General features: G+C 51.1%; 1 protein-coding gene across 2 annotated transcripts in view; it reads left to right on the forward strand.

Annotated features, from left to right (window-relative positions):
* Positions 1-15,791, forward strand: part of Bean1 (brain expressed associated with NEDD4 1) — a 38,040-nt gene extending 22,249 nt beyond the window's left edge. Inside the window, exons 3-5 of one of the 2 annotated variants that reach the window (XM_050144451.1) lie at positions 7,938-8,201; positions 11,584-11,734; positions 13,490-15,790. In XM_050144451.1, coding sequence (XP_050000408.1) covers positions 7,938-8,201; positions 11,584-11,734; positions 13,490-13,823 — 749 coding nt within the window. In that variant the 3' untranslated portion in view covers positions 13,824-15,790. Of the gene's footprint in view, positions 1-7,937; positions 8,202-11,583; positions 11,735-13,489 lie in introns of both variants that reach the window. The other variant, XM_050144452.1, reaches the window with a different exon arrangement.
* The last annotated feature ends 5,587 nt before the right edge of the window (positions 15,792-21,378 follow it).

The following is a 21,378-nucleotide window of genomic DNA, read 5'->3' on the forward strand; positions in this document are numbered from 1 at the left end:
CCCTCATGCCAAGGTGGTTATTCAGCTTTGCAATAGGGAATAGGGTAGTGGTGATCTACACAGACCCTAAGTCTGACTCACAGAAATAATCGGGATTTTCTTTCTTACTAATAATGCTAATTAGCCCAAGAAAGACGAGGAAAGACCAGTTTCTATTCATGTTGAGTTCAGTTGCAGGCGTGTTTCTGAGTGTCCTGGGGGCTAAAGCAGAAAGAGCAGAAAGAATCAGTCATGCAGTTCGGTTGGTCTCTTGTTTTGTTGCATTTTGTTTTTCTTTCCTTTGTTTGTAACAGTGTATCACCTAGCCCAGGCTGGCCTCAAACTCACTGTGTAGCGGAGAATGATCTGGAACTGATTTTCTAGTCTCTGTCTCCTGAATGTTAGCTTCGTAGGCATGTGACAAAAGTCTGTGAGCCAGATTTTTTTTCCCTGTATATCAGGTCTTTGGAGAAAACAATGGCGTTTATGATATTCATATCCTGAATATGTTTTCCATTGAGTTTCTGTCCTAGCTAGCTTTGATTATCAGCATCACACGGTCATTTGAGTTACTGTCTAGACCAGCCTAGTCTGTGGGCGTGTCTGGGGGAGATTGTCTTAATTATTAACTGATATAGAAGGGCCAGTCCACTATAGATGACACAGTCCCTAGGCAGGTAGTCCTATACTCTGCCAGAAATACAGCTAAGCATCAGCCTGTCAGTGAGCCAGCAAGCAGTAGTTTCGGCTTCAATCTCCTGCCTTCATTACTGCCATGACTTCCCTCAGTAATGAACTATGACCTAGAAGGATGAGAGGCAATAAACGTTTTCCTCCCTTAGTTTCTCATCGCCAGAGTGTTTTGTCACAGCAATGTGAAGGAAACTAGAACAGATATGACAGGATGGATGAGCAGGACCAGCAGTGACAAACCTTTGGTAAAGCTAAGTCTCTTCAGTCTGGGCTCGGAGGCAGAAGGCCGCATGAAACTCTGAGAAGTCAGGACTTGAGAGAGCCTCAGCCATCCTAGCTCTAGGCTTGTTCCAGGGACTGAGAACTTTGCAGTACAGAAGTCTGTGGATGACACCAGTAAGCTTCTCTCTCCCAACGTGGGACAGCTGGTGGTCATTGGCCACATTTGTGAATTTAACATTTTATGGATCAAATATTCATGAGCTCCTGGAACTTCCATGTTAACGTAAATGGCCATTTTTCTGTCATGATTGTAAGTCCCACAATGCAAGCTGGCAGGTTGGAGCTAAACCCCTGGCTGATAGGCCCAGGCAGTCCCCTCACCCCCACCCCACCCCTACAGACACTTGTCAACCCAGTTCCGCACCACCCACCTACCCAGCATACACAGGGACTCTACTAGTGTTGACGAAACCTGGAGATACAGCTCAGTGGTAGAGTACTTGCCTAGAATGCACAAGTCTCTGAGTTCAATCCCTGGCACTGTGAAAAGAGAGGCAATGTGGAGCCAACTCTAGATAGAGATGGCAGAGAAGAGGAAGCCCTGGAGGCCAGGGAGGAGGCCAGCAGGGAACTGAGAGCAGGTGTGGGTTTTTAGACAACTGCATCCTTCACCACAGCTGGCTCAGAAATAGGGCAAGTGACCCAGTGGACTTCCAGCCAGTGAATAAATATTTCTGCAAGCCAGAAATAAAATATTACCAAGTGGCAAAGATATGGGCTGAGGTATATGGAGGGACATCTGAGCTCATTTTAGTGTGTTTATCCGAGAGGCAGGATGTGTCTCTGAGCTCTTGTTTAGAGAATCATTAAGAACTCGTGGGTGGTCACATATATTTTCCCAGTTATATCTGAACGTAGTGGTTGAAACCTTCTGCCTGGCAGTGGAGTGGTCTCCGGTTAACTCTGACTTGTAGGCCAGACGAAAGCAGAAGTGAAGTGGGACCAGGACATGCCGCGATACACCGAGTCTCCCCCTCTGCATGCCAGCATATCTGTTCGGGAATCTCTTGCTGTCCAGTTTGAGAGGTTCATTTCTGTCTGAGTCATAGTTGCGCTGCAAGCCAGGCGTGTGTGTGGAATAAGCATTTGGTGGGTATTGATAAGGAATGCATGAATGAATGGATAATGGATGGATTATCCATTATAGGTGGATAGTATGGATGGGTGGGGAGACAAGATGGTTGGATGGATAAATATGGGTAGATGGGTAGGTAAACGAATGGATGAAGGGATGGGTAGATACCTAAATGGATGGTGGACAGATGAATGAGTGGGTGACAAGTGGGTGGGTGGATTGATGGATAAATGACAGGTGGGTGGATGAGTGGGTGGATAGGTAGAAGATGATTGGTGAATGGTGGGTAGGTGGGTGAAGCCCTGGCTTTATCCCTTTGACCAGCCCTGTGCCTCTTAAGTGTACAAAAAGACAACACCCGCCTCTAGGGACCACAGCCTGATTAAATGAGCTAGACCCTTGTGCAGAGAATATTTTTGCCTGCTTGGTGCATGCATAGAAAATGCTCATCCTGGGACAGCTACAGTGCGGTCAGCAATCACAAGTTGCTCACGGGTCCCACTCTGCAGTCCAGAATGTCTCCAGATGTTCTGGAACCGTTCCAGAGGTGACCATCCACAGAGCAGTGGCTCATGGCCCAGCCCTGTTCAACTGCTTCTTCCGTGTGTACCTGCCTGCTTGGTATCTCACCAGCAATGTTCTGCTAACTCAGCCTGAGTAAGCCTGGGTCATAGCCTGACAACACAGAAAGTAGCCCAGATGAGGCCCGGCATCATTTCAGGAGAGATTTTCCTTTCTCGAGAAACTATGGGCTCCCAGGACACAGCACCTGGTATCCATAGACCTTCATCTGAATGTCCAGCAAGGGAACTTTGGCTTCCCATCGACTCAGATCCCCTTCTGTGGTGCTCTGCAACCTTGGGGGTATGTTTAATCTCCCAGTGGCTGTTTCCTTACCTCTCACCTAGGGACCCCATCACTGAACTAAATGAGATGGTCTCATGGAGCCACACAGTAGGTCCTCAGGAAGCAGCTGCCACTCCTGCTAGCCCTGAGGGATGGTGACCCATCAGGAATCGTGTACATGGTGAGGTGGTGTTAGTGTGGTCATGAGCACACTGGAGAAGTTGCCTGGAAAAGAAGTCAGGGGCAGAGACAAAGCTGCTTTCTTCCTCTGTTCTTGCCGCAGCTGGTGCAAGGGACAGGGAGGCAGAGGTTTGAAGGGGGGCTGTCATGGTTTTGCTCTGCAGGCAAATTTATCTTCTTGATAAAATGGCCCTGCATTTGGAAATGGCGAGCCTTGCTCCCATAATTTAAAGCAGAGCCTCCTCTGTGGGTGATGGTGACCGGGAGATTAATGTCCCAGCCAGCCACGCAAGAGACACTGGCGCCAACTGGCTTTATCTGTGGGCATGGGAGATGATGCCCTCTCCCACCCAACCCATGATGAGCCTGGAGTCTGCAGACAAGGCATGGCTCTCATCTCCTGCCGTGGAAGGTGGAGGGAGGGACAACTGGACAAGGCATATATACACACACGTGCACACTCACACACACACACACACACACACCCCTCCGTCTACAGCCTAGGTGCCTGCAGCTCTGACAGCAACAGCTTTCTAGTATCGTGTGCATCTGCTTTAGATCAGGATGTGACTAATGTGTCCCCAACATGCCCCACATATGGGTTCAGGACGGGACAGTTTAGAGCCCCCCTAGGAGCAAGATTCTTGCCCTCAGCTCTCTGTCCCCCCCCCCCCCCCCGTAGCTTAAGTCCCAGAAACCACACTCTCTGCCCTTGACTCTGAAGGTGAGAGCAAGAGCATCGCCATTGGTTTAGGAGGGACAGCATGGCGTATTGTATCACGCTGAATGATTGATGGCTCAAAGCTAGATTTCATGACTGGCTCTGGGCAGCTCAAGTCATTGCATGGAGTACCGCGTGGAAAAGGATGCTAAGACTACCGAACGGAGAAGAATCATGATCTATTAGTAGTGCCTGTCACTGGCACAGACACAGAGTGGTGGAAAGCATGCTGTGGATTTGCTCGAAGTTGAGGTCGGACAACACAGTTTTAAAATTATCCCTTTGGAGTGGGGGTGGGTGGGTGGAGGGGTGTTTCATCTTTCGTCTGCATCTTGAAGAAAAAGAAAAGAAAAAACAATAGCTGACAGTTAAAATGAGAAGTTGGTACTTTGTCTAAAATTCAAGCTGTTAAACAGAAGAGAAACTGGATTCCAGCCTAAGGGAAATCAGAGAGCCAACCAAGTCCACCTCGGTTCATTCCGTCATCCTGCGGATATTTAATGAGCATTTATTATGTGCCTGCCCTTTGACCAGGTGCAGATTCAGTGAGCCAGGCAAGGCAGATGGGAAGGAAGTCTGTCTTCAAGGGGCTAACACACTAGTAAGGGAGCCCAACGACACAATGTCGTAATAAATAAGTAAACAAATGAATAAGTGAGATTTGAGAGATCGCAGTAAGTGACATTTGAAGAACACACGTGTTTTATTTGCTCTGTGGCTGGGTAAAGTCACTCTGCCCTGGTTGTGTGTACGAGGCAGCTAATGTTATAAAATACGAGGTTCCTTTAGCTTACGATTTTGACAGTTCCAAGTGCAAATACCATAGGGAAGCCTTAGCCACTCCTTGACTGCCCTGCCTCACGACGTGGGTGACGGTGGTGGGGAACGTGCATTGGTGCACAGATCTCTGATCAGAGCAGAGAGCCCACCAGAAACTCTCAATCTTCCTGGAGGACGTATCCTCAGTGACTAACAGATCTCACATGAGGCTCCACCTCCCAAAGGTCCCATATCTACTGGTAACACCCCTGGATCTTCAAATTTGGCGGTCTCTGAGGGGGTGGGTTTTAAGGGGAAATCTAAAGACCGAGAAAGAAGAAGCCTTTGTTCCACCTTTGGGGGTTGTTGTGATATCCTTTTGAATATTAATTTGCACAGATGTGTTTTCATTTTCCTGGCATATGCCGAGGAGGTGACAGCTGGGTCATCTGAAATCATGTTTAGTCATTTGGGAAGGACCAGGGTGCTTTCAGAAAACAGACAATAGTGTGTACATCCCGTGAGCAGTTTATAAGATTCTCATCCCTCCGAAGCACTTGGTGTTATATATCCCACCGATTATCCCATCCAAGTGAGTGCGAAGCCAATCTCACTGTGGCTCTGATTTGCACTTCATCACCTTCTCCCTCCCTCCCTCCCTCCCTCCCTCCCTCCCCCCCTCCCTCCCCCCCTCCCTCCCTCCCTCCCTCCCNCCTCTCCCTCTCCCTCTCTCTCTCTCTCTCTCTCTCTCTCTCTCTCTCTCTCTCTCTCTCTCTCTCTCTCATTTGTAGCACAAATTATAATTGGTCTTAGTAATAAAACCTGGAGTCAGATATTAGTGGGTGAAAGCTGAGAGATCAGAGAAGCAGAGCAGCCAGCCGCTAATTCTTACCTCTCTGAAATCCTCAGAAATAAGGGAACAAGACCCTGTCTCTATAAATCCTCAGACTGAATGCTGAGTTCCTGTCTCCTCCTGTCTTATATTCCTGTCTCTGCCCAGCCATATCCCTTCCCATCTCCACCTCCCAAGTGCTGCGATTACAGGTGTGAGCCACCACCACTTGGCTCTGTTTCTCTTCTAGGCTGATTCAGTCTTGTGTAGTTCGGGGTAGCCTTGAACGCACAGAGATCCACCCACCTCTGTCTCCCGAGTGCTGGGATTAAAGGCATGCGCCACCACCACCCAGCCATGGCAACTCTTATAACGAAAACATTTGATTGAGGCTGGTTTACAGTTCAGAGCTTTAGTACGTTAACCTTATGGAGGGAAGCATGGTGGTGTGCAGGCGGACACAGTGCTAAGAGGGAGCGAGAGGTTTATATCCAGATCAGCAGACAGCAAGAAGAGAGAGGAAGAGCCACTGGACCTGGCTTGAGCATTGGAAGCCCTGAAGCCCACCCCCAGTGACACACCTCCTCAAAGGCCACCCCTACTTCAACAAGGCCACACCTCCTAATCCCTGCCAACTAGTGTGACTCCCTAATGACCAGGCACTCAAATACATAAGCCTATGGGGGCCGTATCAGCAAGCTCTGGGTTTGATTGAGAGACCCTGCTTTGATAAATAAGGTGAAAGAGTGATAGAAGATGATTATGGGCCACACCCTCGGGTTTCCACATGCTCACATGTGCACGCACGCGTGCGCACGCGCGCACACACACACACATATACACACACAAGAAATGGGGTCCAAGGAGAGGCATGCATGCCCAACTAGGACCATGGGGTGTCCATCCCACGAGGGGGGATTTTAATACTGAACTTCAACAATCAAAGTGTATCAGGCACGGATAACAGTGACACACACCCCTACTGGTGATGAGCAAACGCTGCAAAGCTCCCGGTGTGAGCCCATACTGCTGCCCAGTGTGTTCCAGGCCCAATTAAGCTCCCCCGTTCTTCCCTTACCCACCTGTCCTTGCTGGGCACTGAGTGTGCTGGGGCTTTAGGGTACGTGCTGGGAAGGAATTTGAAGAGAAAAGCAGTCACCGTTGAATGGAGGATGTAGAGACCATCACATGGATTTTCTGCAACCACCCAGGCAGGTCGCCATTCAAACTCCACTTGTTTGCCCCACCCAAGACAGAAGCCTCGTGCCTCCAAAGCAACTAAAACCCTCTCTGGATCCACTCACACCATACACATATTAGGCACCTTTGATATACCCGGCCTGGTTGCTGGATGTAAGGACACAAAGGGTTATCAAATGCAAGGCCTGGAAACCTCCTACAGTTCTAGTCACCAGGTGCACCTAACATGGACCGTGGGCAGACAAGTGGAAACCCCGCTCAGAACAGGGTCCGAGAATGAACTGACTTCCCATCATGCTTGCCATGCCTCTAAGGTCCAATAAGTCTGAGAATCTGTGCCCCACTATTGTCCAGAGGTTGGGGATACACCTCAGGAAAGGTCCCCACCAAGGGCCAGGGATGCTAGAGAGGAACCTCTGGACGCGGGGGCCACATTTCCACATCAGTCTGCCACATGGTAACTAGTCAACTATGGGATGGACTCTTTCAGCATTGAGCCCCATCCGCCTTGATGAGGGATACTTGCACCCCACCCTCAGTGAGCTGGAGGAATTCAGTGGTGCTCACTAAGACGATGGCTCTCCCTGCACCATGTGGCAGGTACCTGTGGCTGCTATGGCTGATTTATACCCCTCGCTGAGACCCTTGCCCCAAGTCCTTATACTCTGCCTTACTGATGCCATTAATAAAAACTCAGAGGCAAATATTGGGGTGCAACCTGAAGACCAGAAAAGCAAAGAAGTCAGCCACTGGTTCTTACCTTGACCTCAGTCTGAAAATGGTGATCCTGCCTCCAGGAATCTCAGAATGAGACTGAGACTGAAAGCTGCCTCCTCCCACTTTATGATCCTCTCTAGTTCTGGGATTAAGGGCATGAACCACTACTGCCTGGTTTCTACGGCAAGCTAGTGTGGCTACTGGGTCTGCAAGGCCGGTCAGTGTGGATGTTTTACTTTTCTGATCCTCGGGCAAGCTTTGTTTATTAAAATACAAATGAATGCCACTACACTTACCCCTTCTCAAGACTTTGGTAAAGCTGTTTCGACCTGACATCTTTTGGGAAAGATTCTTGGGATTGAGCCTCTGCTCTGCCTTGAGCAGGTCCATTGCCCTGTCTGGGTTTTCCTATCTGTGGCTAGTGGGGCTCCTGGAGCAGAGGTCCAGAAGAAATGAAGGAGGGTAACCTGCACGCACCAGAAGCCCCCATAGTGCTCCCCTCCCCCACAGCAAAAGCGACCAAGATGAAAAGCCTGATCCTGACTGTCCTCCATTTATTTAGGGATAAATGACTCCCAGGGTGGCAGGGTTGAAGGAGGAAGGTGTGTGGCAGGCCTGGGACCCAGCTCAGTGTCCCTTCTCTCTGTCCGCAGTAGCACGATACAACCGCACCAGCTACTTCTACCCCACCACATTCTCCGAGAGCTCTGAGCACAACCACCTGCTGGTCTCTCCGGTGCTGGTGGCAAGCGCTGTCATAGGTGTGGTCATCACCCTCTCCTGCATTACCATCATCGTGGGAAGCATCAGAAGGGACCGACAGGCCCGGATCCAGCGACACCACCATCGCCACCGCCGCCACCATCACCATCACCGCCACCGCCGGCGCCGACACCGAGAATACGAGCAGGGCCAAGGTGAGCTCTGGCCACTGTGACTGACTTAAGGAGGTGTCTGGATGGGGGGTGGCTCTGCCATGGGATCACAAAAGTATCCTGGTCCACTATCATGTCCTCCACATCATGAAAGACCTGTAGTCTACCAAGAGAAGGACTTAGGGAGAGGCTGAAGGCCAGATGGAGAGTATGTCATACTCCTCAGCCACTGTCACTGTTCGTTCATGCTGTGCTAACAGAGGTTCAGCTGGCATCTGGATGCAATGGATGGATGGATGGATGGATGGATGGATGGATGGATGGAGAGATGGATGGATGGATGGATAGATGGATTTGTGGGTAAGCAGAGGTAGGTGGGTAGGTGGAGGCTAGGATGGATGGAGAGATGGTTGGCTGGTGGGTGGGTAGAAAGATAGATAGTAGATAGACAAATAGAGAGATGGGTGAGTAAAGATGAGTAAGGAGAGATGGGTAGAGAAATGAAAGGATGGGTAGGTGGATGAATGAATGAATATGGGAAGAGATAGGTGGATGGGTGGATAAATATAGGGATAAGTAATGTAGATGGATAAGAAAGGGGTGGGTGGGTAGGTGAGTGGATACGTGGAGACATGGATGAGAGGAGAAATAAATGAGAGAAAGACAGATGAATGAATGAATGAATGAATGAATGAATAGAGAGAGGGACTTGTGGGTGGAGTAGGCCAGCAGAGGACTGGGCGCAAAAGGGATTAAATGCATAGACCTGTGGATAAATGGATGGAAAAATAAGGATGATGGATAGACCAGTGGGAAAATAGATAAATGGGGAGCAGGAGGGTGGATATATAGGTGGGTTGAGTGGCAATGCTTGCTTGAGAGAGATGGACTGGGTGAGTAAGGGTGGAAAGATGGATAAATGAGAACTGAAGGCCCAGGCGGAGCGTGGTAGAATAAGCAGGTATATGCATAGATGGGTGGGAGGGTGGGTATTGGAATGAACGATCGGTGAAAATCTACTACTGAGAGCCCACAAAGGAAAAAAAAGAACACATTATCTCAGGGTATCTTGTCACACAGTGGAGACTCTGGGGCAGAGGGACCAGTCCCCGGAGCGTCCATCATGTCAGAATTCATGAACTTTTATAGAACATGGCCACCTGACTGTCTCATTCCTGACGGAGACCACCCATTATCTAAATGAAGCAGAAAGGTCCAATTCTGAGACAGTGTTCCATGGCAGGAACAAGGCCCGCAGGAGTCTGCACAGGGGCAGCCAGGGCCACTACCCAGCGTAAAGCCCACCTGCCCCCAGTTGGGAAGAAAAAAGGCAGCTTGATTCATGGGGTGCAGGCCTCTGAGGGGTTTCCCGCTGTCGCTGAAGTGTTGTGTGAGACCTGAAAGACCTTCCTCATCCAAGACAAGAAGAGCCTGAGAGCAAGGAAGAGCCAGCAGGGGTGGGCCACCTGTGAGCAGTTAAGGAACATCTGAAGCTAACACAGAGGACCACCTGTCAGCACCTGAAGCTGACACAGGCCGGCGGATAAGATCACCTGCGGATGCCCGGACCTTCCTTTGCATTATCTGATGCAAAAATTCTCCTCAGTCTTGAGTCGCTAGCTCTGCTCCCCACCCCCGATTTGCTGATCCAAAATTGAGATTGGAGCAGTTGAGCAATGGACCTGGGACCATCCTCTTGCAAGAGGCAGATTAGAGATGTGAGCCCTGGTCACTGACCTGGGTGCACTCGGACTGACCCCCCGCACAGTCCTAAAGGGGCACCTGTGGGCTTATGACGAGGTTCAACAGACACTTAGGTGCCAAGGGCCATTCAGACCTAGATGTTGCTCCTCTGGGAAAGTCTAGAGAGAAGCAAGAAGCCAGACCTTAGACAGCACTGGGAGGGGTGTCATCTGTCACAATAGAAGAAAGACGACCAGTTAGTGACATGCTCCAAACTAGCTAGGATTAAGAAGAAAAGTCAGCAGGTTTGCATGGACAGCCAGCCCAGGCCCCGAGTCACCCCAGGGGCTAAGTTCTCCCTAGCAGACAAGAGTAGAGCTCAGACCAGGAAGACATGACCGATGCTCCTATGAGGAGTCCAGGTACCACTTTAACTATCCCTCACCTCAGGATGGTGCTAGGTAGACCCAGTACATCCCTCATGCCCTCCTGCTCCTCCCACTCAGCACCTCCTGCCCCCTCCATGCACCTGGCATTGCTCCTTCAGCACCCACCCTTTCCCTGTTGCCCAACCGCAGTTCTAAAGATGCCCAGGCCTGACTCAAAAGCTGCTCACTTCCCTTGGGAAACATCTCCAGCCCCCCTCATCCCTACCAGGAAAGTGACATGGGAAACCCCTTCTTCCTTGCCCTTATAGCCACGCCTCTAGCCTCAGTCACAGGGGTAACATCCACGAGAGCAGAGGCTGTATGTGGTTCACCCTACCTGCACCCAGACCAAAGGAGGTTTTACAGAGGCCATGGAAGAAGTGATCTTCATGAGTCTTTGTGGCAAGGCTTGGGACCAGAGTGAGAACTAGAGTTCCAAAGTAGGGGTACTGGGAGAGGGGAGGTGATACAGAAGGAGGTGCAGCAACCTCCAACTCTGCAAGTGGCTCCACCCTGCCGGAGCCCAGAAATTCCTCTGGACAACTCTGGCGGTGCAGGACCCCAGCTCCAGCGCCCCGTGGCCCTGGCCTAGCTTCTGTTCTGCTGTTTGTCTTGTCTCTCCTGGCTCTCTTCTCCTACATGACTCCAAAGCTTCCATATTTTAGCCGACACCCTGAAAGGGGGATAAATCTCGGCTCAGCTCCTTTGCACAGCCTGTTATTGGGTTTATTTTTCTTCTAGTAGAAAAGTAATATGCACTTATTGTAGAAAACCTTAAAAATATAGGCAATGTGGAGGACATAATAAGGGTCATGACCTGCCAGATGGGCGGAGCTGCCAATAATGAATGGATATGTCTGCAATATATTCCTCTGAGTGTTTTCTCGGTCCCCATGAATAATCCCGGAATTGGACCTGTGGCTATGGTTCCTGATCTAGATTCTTCCATTGCTGTTGGACCGGGAGTAAGGAGAAGTCTGTACTGGGAGTGGGGACTAGTCTCTAGAGTCACGTGTGTGCTGAGCACATGTCTCTTCCCCCACTGTCGGGTTCTAACTTATCAAAGCTTAGCCCACCCCGTGCCAAGGCTGCCCTGGGCTAAGCTGTCGTCCATCCTGGAAGCTCGTCAGGATAGGTCCAGCCTTGTCTCCTCCCTGTGACTCAGCCCCCAGTGCCCACCTTCTGGTGGTGTTGCTCAGGAGGGGCAGCCGTGCCTGGTAAGGGGGTGGGGTCATGTGGGGACTTCCCAGCCTCAGACAGACTGCTACCGTGAGGGAAGTCCCTAGCGCTGCCTGTGCTTCTGTTCTCTGCAGCTTCTGGCAGTTATATGCACAGCCATTCCAGCCGCAGGATGCCCTACGCCTGTAGCCCTGCCGAAGACTGGCATCTGCCCTTGGATATCAGCTCTGATGGCGATGTGGATGTCACAGTGCTCAGGGAGCTGTACCCAGATTCTCCACCAGGGTAAGGAGGCCTCATGGTGGGGAGAGAAGTGGGCTTTCTGGATCCAAAGATCTCCCACCCATGGAAAGAACCTCAGCTCCCCGTGTGTAAATACAAATGGATTCCAGTGGGCATGGTTACAGCCTCTGCTCTCTGACTAAGCAAGTCCCCTTGAGGATGGACATGACTCAGGAAATGTCACCAGGAGGGACTACAGAGACCAGCTGGGATTCTTCAGGGTAATGAGTGATGGAAATAGAGTCTTGTAGATTTGGGGTGGTCTCATGACAGTTGTGGGGAGCCCCTATAAGTCCCTCTAGGGATCTCCCTGGGAGTGGGAATGGTGGGATGTTCAAGATTATGACCATAGAATCAGTGTCCATTTAGGGAGGAAATCTGTGGTGCTCCTATTTGTGACCCCTGGAATCCATGCCTACCCCGAGATCAGTCTTTCTCAGACATTGCAGGGGCAGCCACGGAGTCCCCAGGCTTGGCTAGCCCCTGTCATCTGTTGGGTGTCAATGGTGTGCATGCAACCCTGCATTTCCAATCCTGTCCCTGCCTTCTGCACCCTTTTTGCCCTAGGCCATCCGGGTCCCAATCTCAGTTATCCCAGGCAGGTAGGCTATCATCAACCTACCCCTGTCTAATAGGAACCTAGACAGCAGCTCTGACTCACAGAGACCCCCCCCCACTCCTCACAGACTCCATCCCTGTACAGCTCCTACATCAATCAAAGTAGCCCCTGTTAGCCCTGTACTTTATATGGGTCACAAGGACTGAGGGGCACCCTATAGGGCCCAGTTCCTTCCTCATACAGGCTAAAGCAGCTGAACTCCTTGGGGGACAGGGAGGTGGGCTTGTCCCCAGGGCACACCCTTCAGAGCTATAGGGTTCTGGTCCCACTCTGAACCATGTCCTCAGCTACTCACAGTGCATTCATCCCACCAAGAAAAATCCAGTAAATTGGGTGGCCCATCCTACTCTGCACAAGGAAATAGACGGTGAAGCCTGAAGGAGTTACGTCTACTGCTCCAGGAGACTCAGGGGCAGTGGTAAGGGCAAGGGAGGAGCATAGAAGGAAGCTGGCTGGACACTAGGCCTCTGCTCCTCGAGTGGGGCATCTAGAGCCCCAGATTCCAAGCCCCATCCACTGGGACAGGAATTATCATGGCCAGCCTTCACTAGGGCATCCCTGCAAAGTGACGGCGCAGTCACCATCATTAGAGCAGGGGGTCAGAGTCCCCTCACCTCCCACTGCAGACCCTGTGTCTGGCAGACATGTCATTTCCCTCCCACCAGGGGAGCTAGGAGAAGCAGCAGGTGCTCTTAGCCCCACAACCGCGGTTTCAGGGGCCCCAGGGGCTCCTTCTGAAACCTCAAAGACAGCAATAGACACATTTCAGGGGGTCCTACCTGGCCCGTTCACAGTGCCCAGCCTGGTCCTAACTAGGGGCTGCTCTTGCTCCAGGGAATCTAAAACCCCGAGAGAGAGAGAGAGAGAGAGAGAGAGAGAGAGAGAGAGAGAGAGAGAGAGAGAGAGAGGTGTAGGGACTCGCTTGGGTTCACACCGGTTGTGAGGTAAAGTAGACCCAGGACCCGTGTCTCAAGGGTGTCAGACCGTCCTCCCTGGGGGGACAGGTGTAGTCTCCAGCATGTGTGAAGCCGGCCATCTTCCACAGTGAGGGCAGCGCCTCAGCACACAGAACAGACTCTTCCACTTGCCCTAAGGTCTCAGGATCCATAACCCCTGAGTGAAAACCTCTTCTCTCACAGCTATGAGGAGTGCGTGGGACCAGGGGCCACTCAGCTGTACGTCCCCACAGATGCACCGCCACCTTACTCCTTGACCGGCTCCTGCCCCACGCTGAATGGTGTCCTGGACTCAGGCAGCAGCCACAGCCACCATCAGCAGGAGCAGAGGACCCAGGGCCAGAGTGACCTCCACACTGTCTCCATGGACACGCTGCCACCTTACGAAGCTGTGTGTGGAGCAGGCTCCCCATCTGACCTGCTGCCACTGCCAGGACCAGAACCACAGCCAGCGAACTCCCAGGGCTCAACTACCCCAACCCAGGCTCCAACCGGCAGCCCTGAGAGGATTGTGTGAGTGACCCAGCCAGTAAGTCCCACTGGTCCTTCAAGGCTATCCTATCTCCTCCGGGCACACAGGTGCACATACAACTCGCGCACATGCATATACGATTACACACATACACTGGCATACTCTTAAGTGTACACACAGACACATACCACACACATAGAGACACCTGCATAGACACAGGTCCCGCTACTACAAAACTTACCTGGGAAGGTTTTCTTTAGAGGAAGTGTTCCCCATCTGGTGTCTCTCCCCCGACCCCAGCCTTGCACCTGATGGTAGGTAGTGCCTCTCTGAACAGTGCTGGGCAGAGGTGAGGTAGGAAGCCCTACTTTCTTCCCTCTCCCCAGCTTCCTCTAGGCTGTGGCCACAATCTGCTTCTCCTGCAGGAACTGCTTGGTCCACTTGCTGCCACAAGCCCTACCCCGGGGCTTGTCCCACTGGGAGCCGAGACAGGTCCCAATGAGGCCCCTCTACGCACTGTGCCTATCTTTCAACTCCAGGGCAGAAGAGCCCCCAGTGTCACCATCCCGCCACTTACAGGGTGGAGGAACAGGTCTGGTGGCTTAGGCATGACCTGGAGGTTCTCACAGCCCATTGAGCCCCTTGCTGTCTCAATGTCCTCAGCGTGGCGGTGCTAGTGGGTTATCTCAGACACCCACCCCAAAGTACAGGGGGAGCACAGGCCCACGGGCATGGGTCATGGAGGAGGGTCACGGGTCTTCCCGTGCCCATACCAGGACTGGGAGTTCAAGGAAGACAAGACATGGGTAGTCTCATCCCAGTGCTACCCAGACACTATTCTAGGCACAGAATGGCCCATTGCTCAGTCAATGCCCAGCCAGCCCTGGCAGCCTGAGCCTGAGAGCGTTCAAGCTACTCTAGGAGCCAGTGCTGACATCCGGGGTGACGGCTGGGGCCTTGCCTCTCTGGGACATATGCACAGACAAAAATAAAAGGAATATGGACCCCATGGGGGAAAGAAAAAAAAAACCACCATGCCACTCTGAGCAGACTAGTGTCTGCTGCCAGCATCCTGTTGCAGAAAGAAGTATGTGGAGACAGCTGGCTGGAGAAGGTTTCAGATCCTGGCCTGTGAACTCCAGCAAACTCCATCAAAGACTATAAGACTATATAAGGTGACAGAGGTGATCTTTGAAAACCCAGCTTGCCCAAGGTGATGACTAAGCATCTTTGAGGAGTGTCCTGCTGGCACTGTCGCTGGCAGGGAGCAAGACACCCAGCTTCCCCCACTCCCCACCTTTTGTCTGTCGTTCATCCCGAAGCAGCAGACCCCCCCCCCCATTGACCCTCTTCCCACATTTCAACCTCTCCAACGAAGGGCTAAGAAAATCCAGCAATCCCTTTCTTCAGCAGAGGGTGACAAGAATGGCTATCTTGAATTCTATTTTCTATAGAAATAGCATTTATTCTGATGCAGAGCTGAAAGGGACCCACCCACCGTTCTGTAGCATCCTGTGAGCAGCCTGCTGGAGTCACAGTCTCCACCTGGGAGAGGGAACTGTGTTTACAAGTGGTTCTGCCCACCTTGCTGGCGTACTGCTTTCTAGGAAGAACTATGTCTGTTGTACTGTATCGCCTTTCAGATGCACCCCAGGGACGAGAAGCTTTTTAAGAAATGCAGTCTGTTTCTGTGGCTCTGGAAAGTGCTGGGGGTGGGGGGAGAGAAAAACCATCCCTGCCTACTCATCATGTCGGAGGGAATCTACAGAACAGCTTTTTGCCTTCCTGGATCAGGCTGAAGAAGCAGCAATGTATCGTTACTGTGTTCAAAATAAATACATCGTATCAACAAAGATGCAGAGAGAAGTAACTTTCAAAGGCGTGCACTGAGGCTCCGGATGGCTGCCAATTGAGAGGAAAGGGACCCCCTAAATGGAAACAATGTTAAATCTGCCTCTGAATATTGACAAGCCCAGCTGGCTATGCCTCAGGTTTGAGCCAGTGAGGCCAGGTTGTGCCCGGGTAGCCAGGGGTGTTTGTGTGGTCAGTTTTATAGGAGTTCCTTTTGTGTTCCTCTGCTTTTATTTATCAGTTTTGTTTTGTTTTTTGAAACAAGATTTTTTCTATGTAACCCTCTGCTTCTCTAGTTCCTGGAGATACCTATTAGTCTAGCTAGCCAGGTCCCCCAAACCTCCTGCCTCCACCTCCCAGCCTATGCTATTGCATCTGGCATTTTCTGGGGAACTAGAGACCTAAACTCATGCTTGCTCAGCAGGCACTTTGCCAACTGATCCAACTCCCCAGCCCCCTTCTTATGTTTTTGTGAAACCTGGTGTAACTTCTCTGAGGCCTGTCTGATGTCAGTGTGAACACGACGGAGCCACCAATTTCGGGACTTGATTCCAAGCACACCAGGTACCACCTTTTGGCCTTCTGTACTCCAAAAGCTTATCTTGCCAAGAAAAATAGGAAATGGCATTCAGACAGAAATATGCTTTTTGCTCCCCTCTGCAGAAGCACTCCCCTTTCCTATCGCCCTTCAGATGGAGGCTTTGCCTGGTGACCTGTTTACAGTAAGGAACCTGACTTCCTTTCTTGGACATGTTTCCCTTTCACTAGAATTTCAGTGCCCTAGCATCAGCTGAGCCCCCAAGATCACGCCCTGAAATTGGGGTGTCATCCTACACAAGCGGGAGGGGGGCAGTTGTGAGATGGACCCACAGGCACCTTCTGGAAATTCCATGTCCCTGCTGGAGAAATGTAGGTCTGCCGTCCAGCACGGTCCACACTCAAGCCTACACTGCCACCTGCTGGCTCCCTGCCGCCACTGTTCCTTGTCACAGAGTCCACCCTAGAATGAGGAAACTCCTGCCGTGGGACACTCAGAGTTGTATGCTGAACTTGACACTTGGATCCTGGGCTTGTCTTCTGCCACTGAAATGTTCTGTGAGATTGAACCTGTTCACTCCCTTTCTAGAGGAGACTCCCTCGGTCCCCATTTCTGGGAATTCCTGTTGGCTCTATATGCAAAACACTTACCCCTCTGTTCCCCCTCTGTTCTATGTTACAATGCTCCACTCTGGGGCTCTTCCTCCTTCACGGTGATGGTTCCAGCCACGTGCGGACTCCCACCCAGACCACCCACCTACACCGACACTCATTCTAAACACATCCACACACTCCATGGGCTGTGGGCATCATGCTCGAGACTGCAGGATCCTACAAGGAGTCTGACTCCTCTCTTTCCAGAAAACAGACCTTAGGAGAACAGCGAGGTGTCTGGGATCCCCAGGAGATGGGATGCGATGGTCCAGCATCCATATGGTATGACGGGAGGAAGCAGGACCAGACCCTGGAGCAGAGCCATACTGTCCAAAGGACTGGTTAGGGACATAGCCTCAGCGCAGCGAAAGGAGGGGAAGGAAGCCTGGGAGGATTTGGGCACCAAGTTCTATACCACTGGCGCTCCAAGAGACATGGCACACCATGCCTTGAAGTCAGGTTTCCTCAGGTGACAGACCTGTGTCACTCATACCTGACTCTCAGCAGCACCTCACAGTGTCCCTTTCACAGTGTTGGTTCCTGCCAAGCAGGCTCTGTGAGCAGAGGAGGACTTCACACTGGGAAGCCACAACTGTTGGCAGGCAAAGCCACACAGTGACTGAGTCATTACAGATGGACACAGGAAGGGGGAGAACAAGACACTAGTAAGGCTACAGCTCTCCGTGGCCACCTCGTGCCTCATCCACCGTCACCGGGTGAAGCCTGCATCCACACAAACCAAGTCTGTATAGCTAGGCTCTCTCTCTCTCTCTCTCTCTCTCTCTTTCTCTTTCTATCTCTCTCTCTCTCTCTCTCTCTCTCTCTCTCTCTCTCTCTCTCTCTCTCACACACACACACACATACACACACACACACACACACTCATATGGCACCATTGCTCAACTCTCACCTTCCGGAGCTTCATATACATTTACTCAATAGCCATACTAGTAGCCCTTGCACGCAGGGCTCCCATCTGCACACCCATGTGCTGCATACACGCACATAGCCCACATGCGTGCCCAGGTGTTCCCATCTGCATCCTCTGATGCTAGCATGGTTGACCAGGGACTGGATATGAGCAGGAAGGCCACAGCTTTCTCATCAGAGGGAGACGATCCAGTATCCTTGGTTCTGCTCTGCTGAGCTGAGTATTTCCCAAACCCAAGCTAACTCTCTGGAGTCCGGGAGCCCTTTTCTAGGCAAGGCTAGTGGACCTGAACTTGAAGGCTAGGCACACCTTGGCCTACAGGGCTATAGCATAGCTGTGGCTGCCCAGGATATCACCAAGAAATCCCAGGGTGACCACCCTGTTATCATAGCCTCAGCCACAAAACTGCCACACCCAGCATGACACGGCAGGGCCTGAGGAGTGACTGCAGGGTAGCATAGGTGGGTATCTATTGAAGGGGAGAGCTTGTCCCCCTGGAAGGCTCCAAACGCCAGCCATCACCCTCCCCTTTACTCAATTGCAGAAGGCAAGAAAGAATAGAATACTAAGTGGTTCATGTAACTAAAATGCCAAGTGATAAATCAGACTTCAGGCATGGCAGATCCAGAAATTCCAAGGACATGGGTTGGTATACTGTCTCTCTGGACTCTGACTACCACACTGCCTCCATTCTTCCATTGGGAAGATGGCAGTAGATGTCCCACGTCTGAGCTGGTGGTTTCAGACCCAAAATGAAGAGATACCCACCCCTCACTGCCACAAAGCAAATATAAATATCTCACAGATATTTATGAATGGCCTGAACAGGACTCTCCTGGACCTCTAAGTGGCTGTGGCTGTGGGCAAGGCAAGGGGGTCTCTGATTATCTCTGACCAGAGGACATGTGCCACTCTAGGGAAGGTGAACCAGATAGTCTGTCCTGGGATGGGTTTTCTAAAAGAGAGGATGAGATAAAGAGGGCTGTACACACTCACAGGACACCAGGCTTTAGCCTGTATTCTCTACCCTACCCATCATCCTACGCACCAGGTTCAACCTACCACTCTACCCATTGGCCCTCTCCACCAAGCCCTACCCATCGTGGCTCTACCACCAAGCATCCGTCTCAGTGATCGCCAACCAGAGGTAGACGGTAACCACAAGGTGATGAGGACAAATGCCCAGGAAGGCAAGGCAGGGGATGATTGTTGACCATAGCCCATAGCAAATGAATCCAGAATCAGCCTCTAGCTAGACTGGACTCACTAGGCAACATTTTGAATCCATCCTGACTCTTACCCCCAAGGTTTCTCTTTTGGGGAGTGGGGAAGGGCACTGTGCCCAGAGAGGCTCAGTTCCAATATCCATCGTGCAAGGAAATAATCAGACTCCACGTTAAAACCATTCGATGAGTTGTGGGTGTACAAGACCCACACGAGAAATACAGCCACCCACAGTTATACAGCTCCGCTTCTGAAGAGGAACAGACATTTGGGCAAAGGCTAAGGCATGGACCTGTGATGTCACACAGGGCCTGAGGCTACAGTCCAGACCTTCTCCTCCCTCGGGACTCTTGTCTCTTCTCCTTCCAGCCCCTCCCTTTCTGGACTGTTCCTGAGTGTCTTGAGTTACTTACCTGAGACTGGGGGTCCAGGGTCAGGGCTGGTCGCTCTCCAGAGGGGGATCTAGCACAGAGCCCAACAGGGGTGAGTGAGACTTTGGAATAGAAAACCTGTAACAGTATGTAGTTCTATTTTTAAAGAAAACTGTCCTTCCCCTGGTGTTATGCATGAGCTTGATTGACAATTAAGTGCCTGGTCTCAGACCTGGAACCCTCTGCCCAGGCGGCACCTTTAACTAACTCTCCGTCCCTTGAAGGTCAAGGACAAAGGTTATATAGTGACCTTAGGAGCTGTTGAAAGCGAATGTTCCCCAGTCTCCAGAGACCAAAGCCGTCCTTGACTATCCCGTGTCCCACCTCCCTGCTAATCCCCATTTGTTCCCCCAAAGCTAAGCACATGGACAGCCAGTGAAAGCAGTTTCTCTCAAGGACCCAGAAAACATAACTGGTTCTCTGGACAAGAAATACACCAGGCTGCAGCAGACCAATGTGGAGCCTGACATCAGACCAGAAAGCTGCCATGAAGGAACAGGACAGGTTCCAACACAGAAGGCCAGAGGGGAACTTCAGGAACCATGCCTGGAGTTTTCACCCCCGCACCCCTTCCAGTCCAGCCTACCTTGGAGAACTAGAAGAGATGAGCGGCCAGATGGGGTCCCAAGTGCTGGGAACTAAAATGTCTGCCTAGGTTGGGGAAACAGTTAACTCCATAAGAAATCAAAAGTAAATAAGAAACACCTGAGAGGGAGGAAACTGAGTCTGCCGGTTTGCGAGGTCTGGGTTAGTGACAGGCCGCTCCAGCCTCCTCAAGAGCAAATAAATCTGCCTGGAGCCAAGGCACGAAAGAGAAAGACAGGAAGCCAAATGTGGTGGTGCGTGTCTGTAAGACACCCGGGTGCATCTCAGCACTCACGTGGAGGCCAGAGAATCAGTTCAAAACCAGCCTCAGCTCCATACTGAGTTTGAGGCCAGCCTAGCCTGAGTGATATGAAACCCTATCTCAAAAACAAGACTCATTTTACACGTCTCTCCCATATATGCACCCCCTGGCCCAGGGACAAGGATGCACCCCCTGGCCCAGGGACAAGGATCAGAGCCCTGCGTAACCCCATCTAGAAGCCTACCATTCTCAACTACAAAGTTTCACGGTGTTGGACAGGTACGACTTTAAATAGTGAGACAGACCAAAGAGGGGCTCCCGGGGCTCCCCTCCCATCCAAAGATGGTTGCATCCTAATCCCAGAACCTGTGAGTGTTCTACCTTTCTTACTGGTGGTCAGAGCTGTCAGGGTTGGATCAGGCATTTCTAGGTTCTTGGCCTCTTATCCAGAGAACTCAAAATAAGAGCTAATGCCAATTTGCAAAAAGTTAAAAATAGCAAGTAACTTTAATCAGACCGAAGAGATAGTAATAGATTAGGAAGGGACGCACTGTCATGAGTGAGGAGACTCAAGGCTCCGACTATTGTTCGGGGCTTCCTTTTATGGTACCCAAACGAATGAAGCGTTTATTTCTAAGAGGCAGGGTGAGGATGGTTCTGTTTTAATTCATAGGTTTGGTCATCTAATCAGCTTTCTGCTGCGCATACCCCTTCCCATAATGCATCTGACTGTCACCATGCACACCCTGTTATGCGAAGGCATAAGACGGTAAAAATAGAGGATTCTCCCAGAAAGCTTACTCCAGGACACAGTTTTGCCTTATCCTGCATCTACACCCAAAACCAGTTGAGGCCAGATCAGCCTTTCTATTCTTCATACCAAGACACACTGGGAATATATTTGAATAGAAACTGTCTAGTTGTTGTTAGGGGAGGAGCTTATCCCATTGTTTCAAGGAGAGTGTGTGCAACCTGCCCAGGTGGTGGGCCAAGGTTGCTAGCTACTTGGTTATAGAGGGATGTGTATTGTATGTGCGTATAAAGGAGCTAGGTCTCCCTGCTTCACCTTACCCAACCAAGGAGCTTTGAAAACACAGTTGACTTGAGGACCTTAGGAAAACGCAG

The sequence above is a fragment of the Alexandromys fortis genome, unplaced genomic scaffold (assembly GCF_014885135.2).
Source record: "Alexandromys fortis isolate MF-2015 unplaced genomic scaffold, M_Fortis_MF-2015_v1.1 scaffold_1, whole genome shotgun sequence".
In the NCBI taxonomy this organism is placed as follows: domain Eukaryota; kingdom Metazoa; phylum Chordata; class Mammalia; order Rodentia; family Cricetidae; genus Alexandromys; species Alexandromys fortis.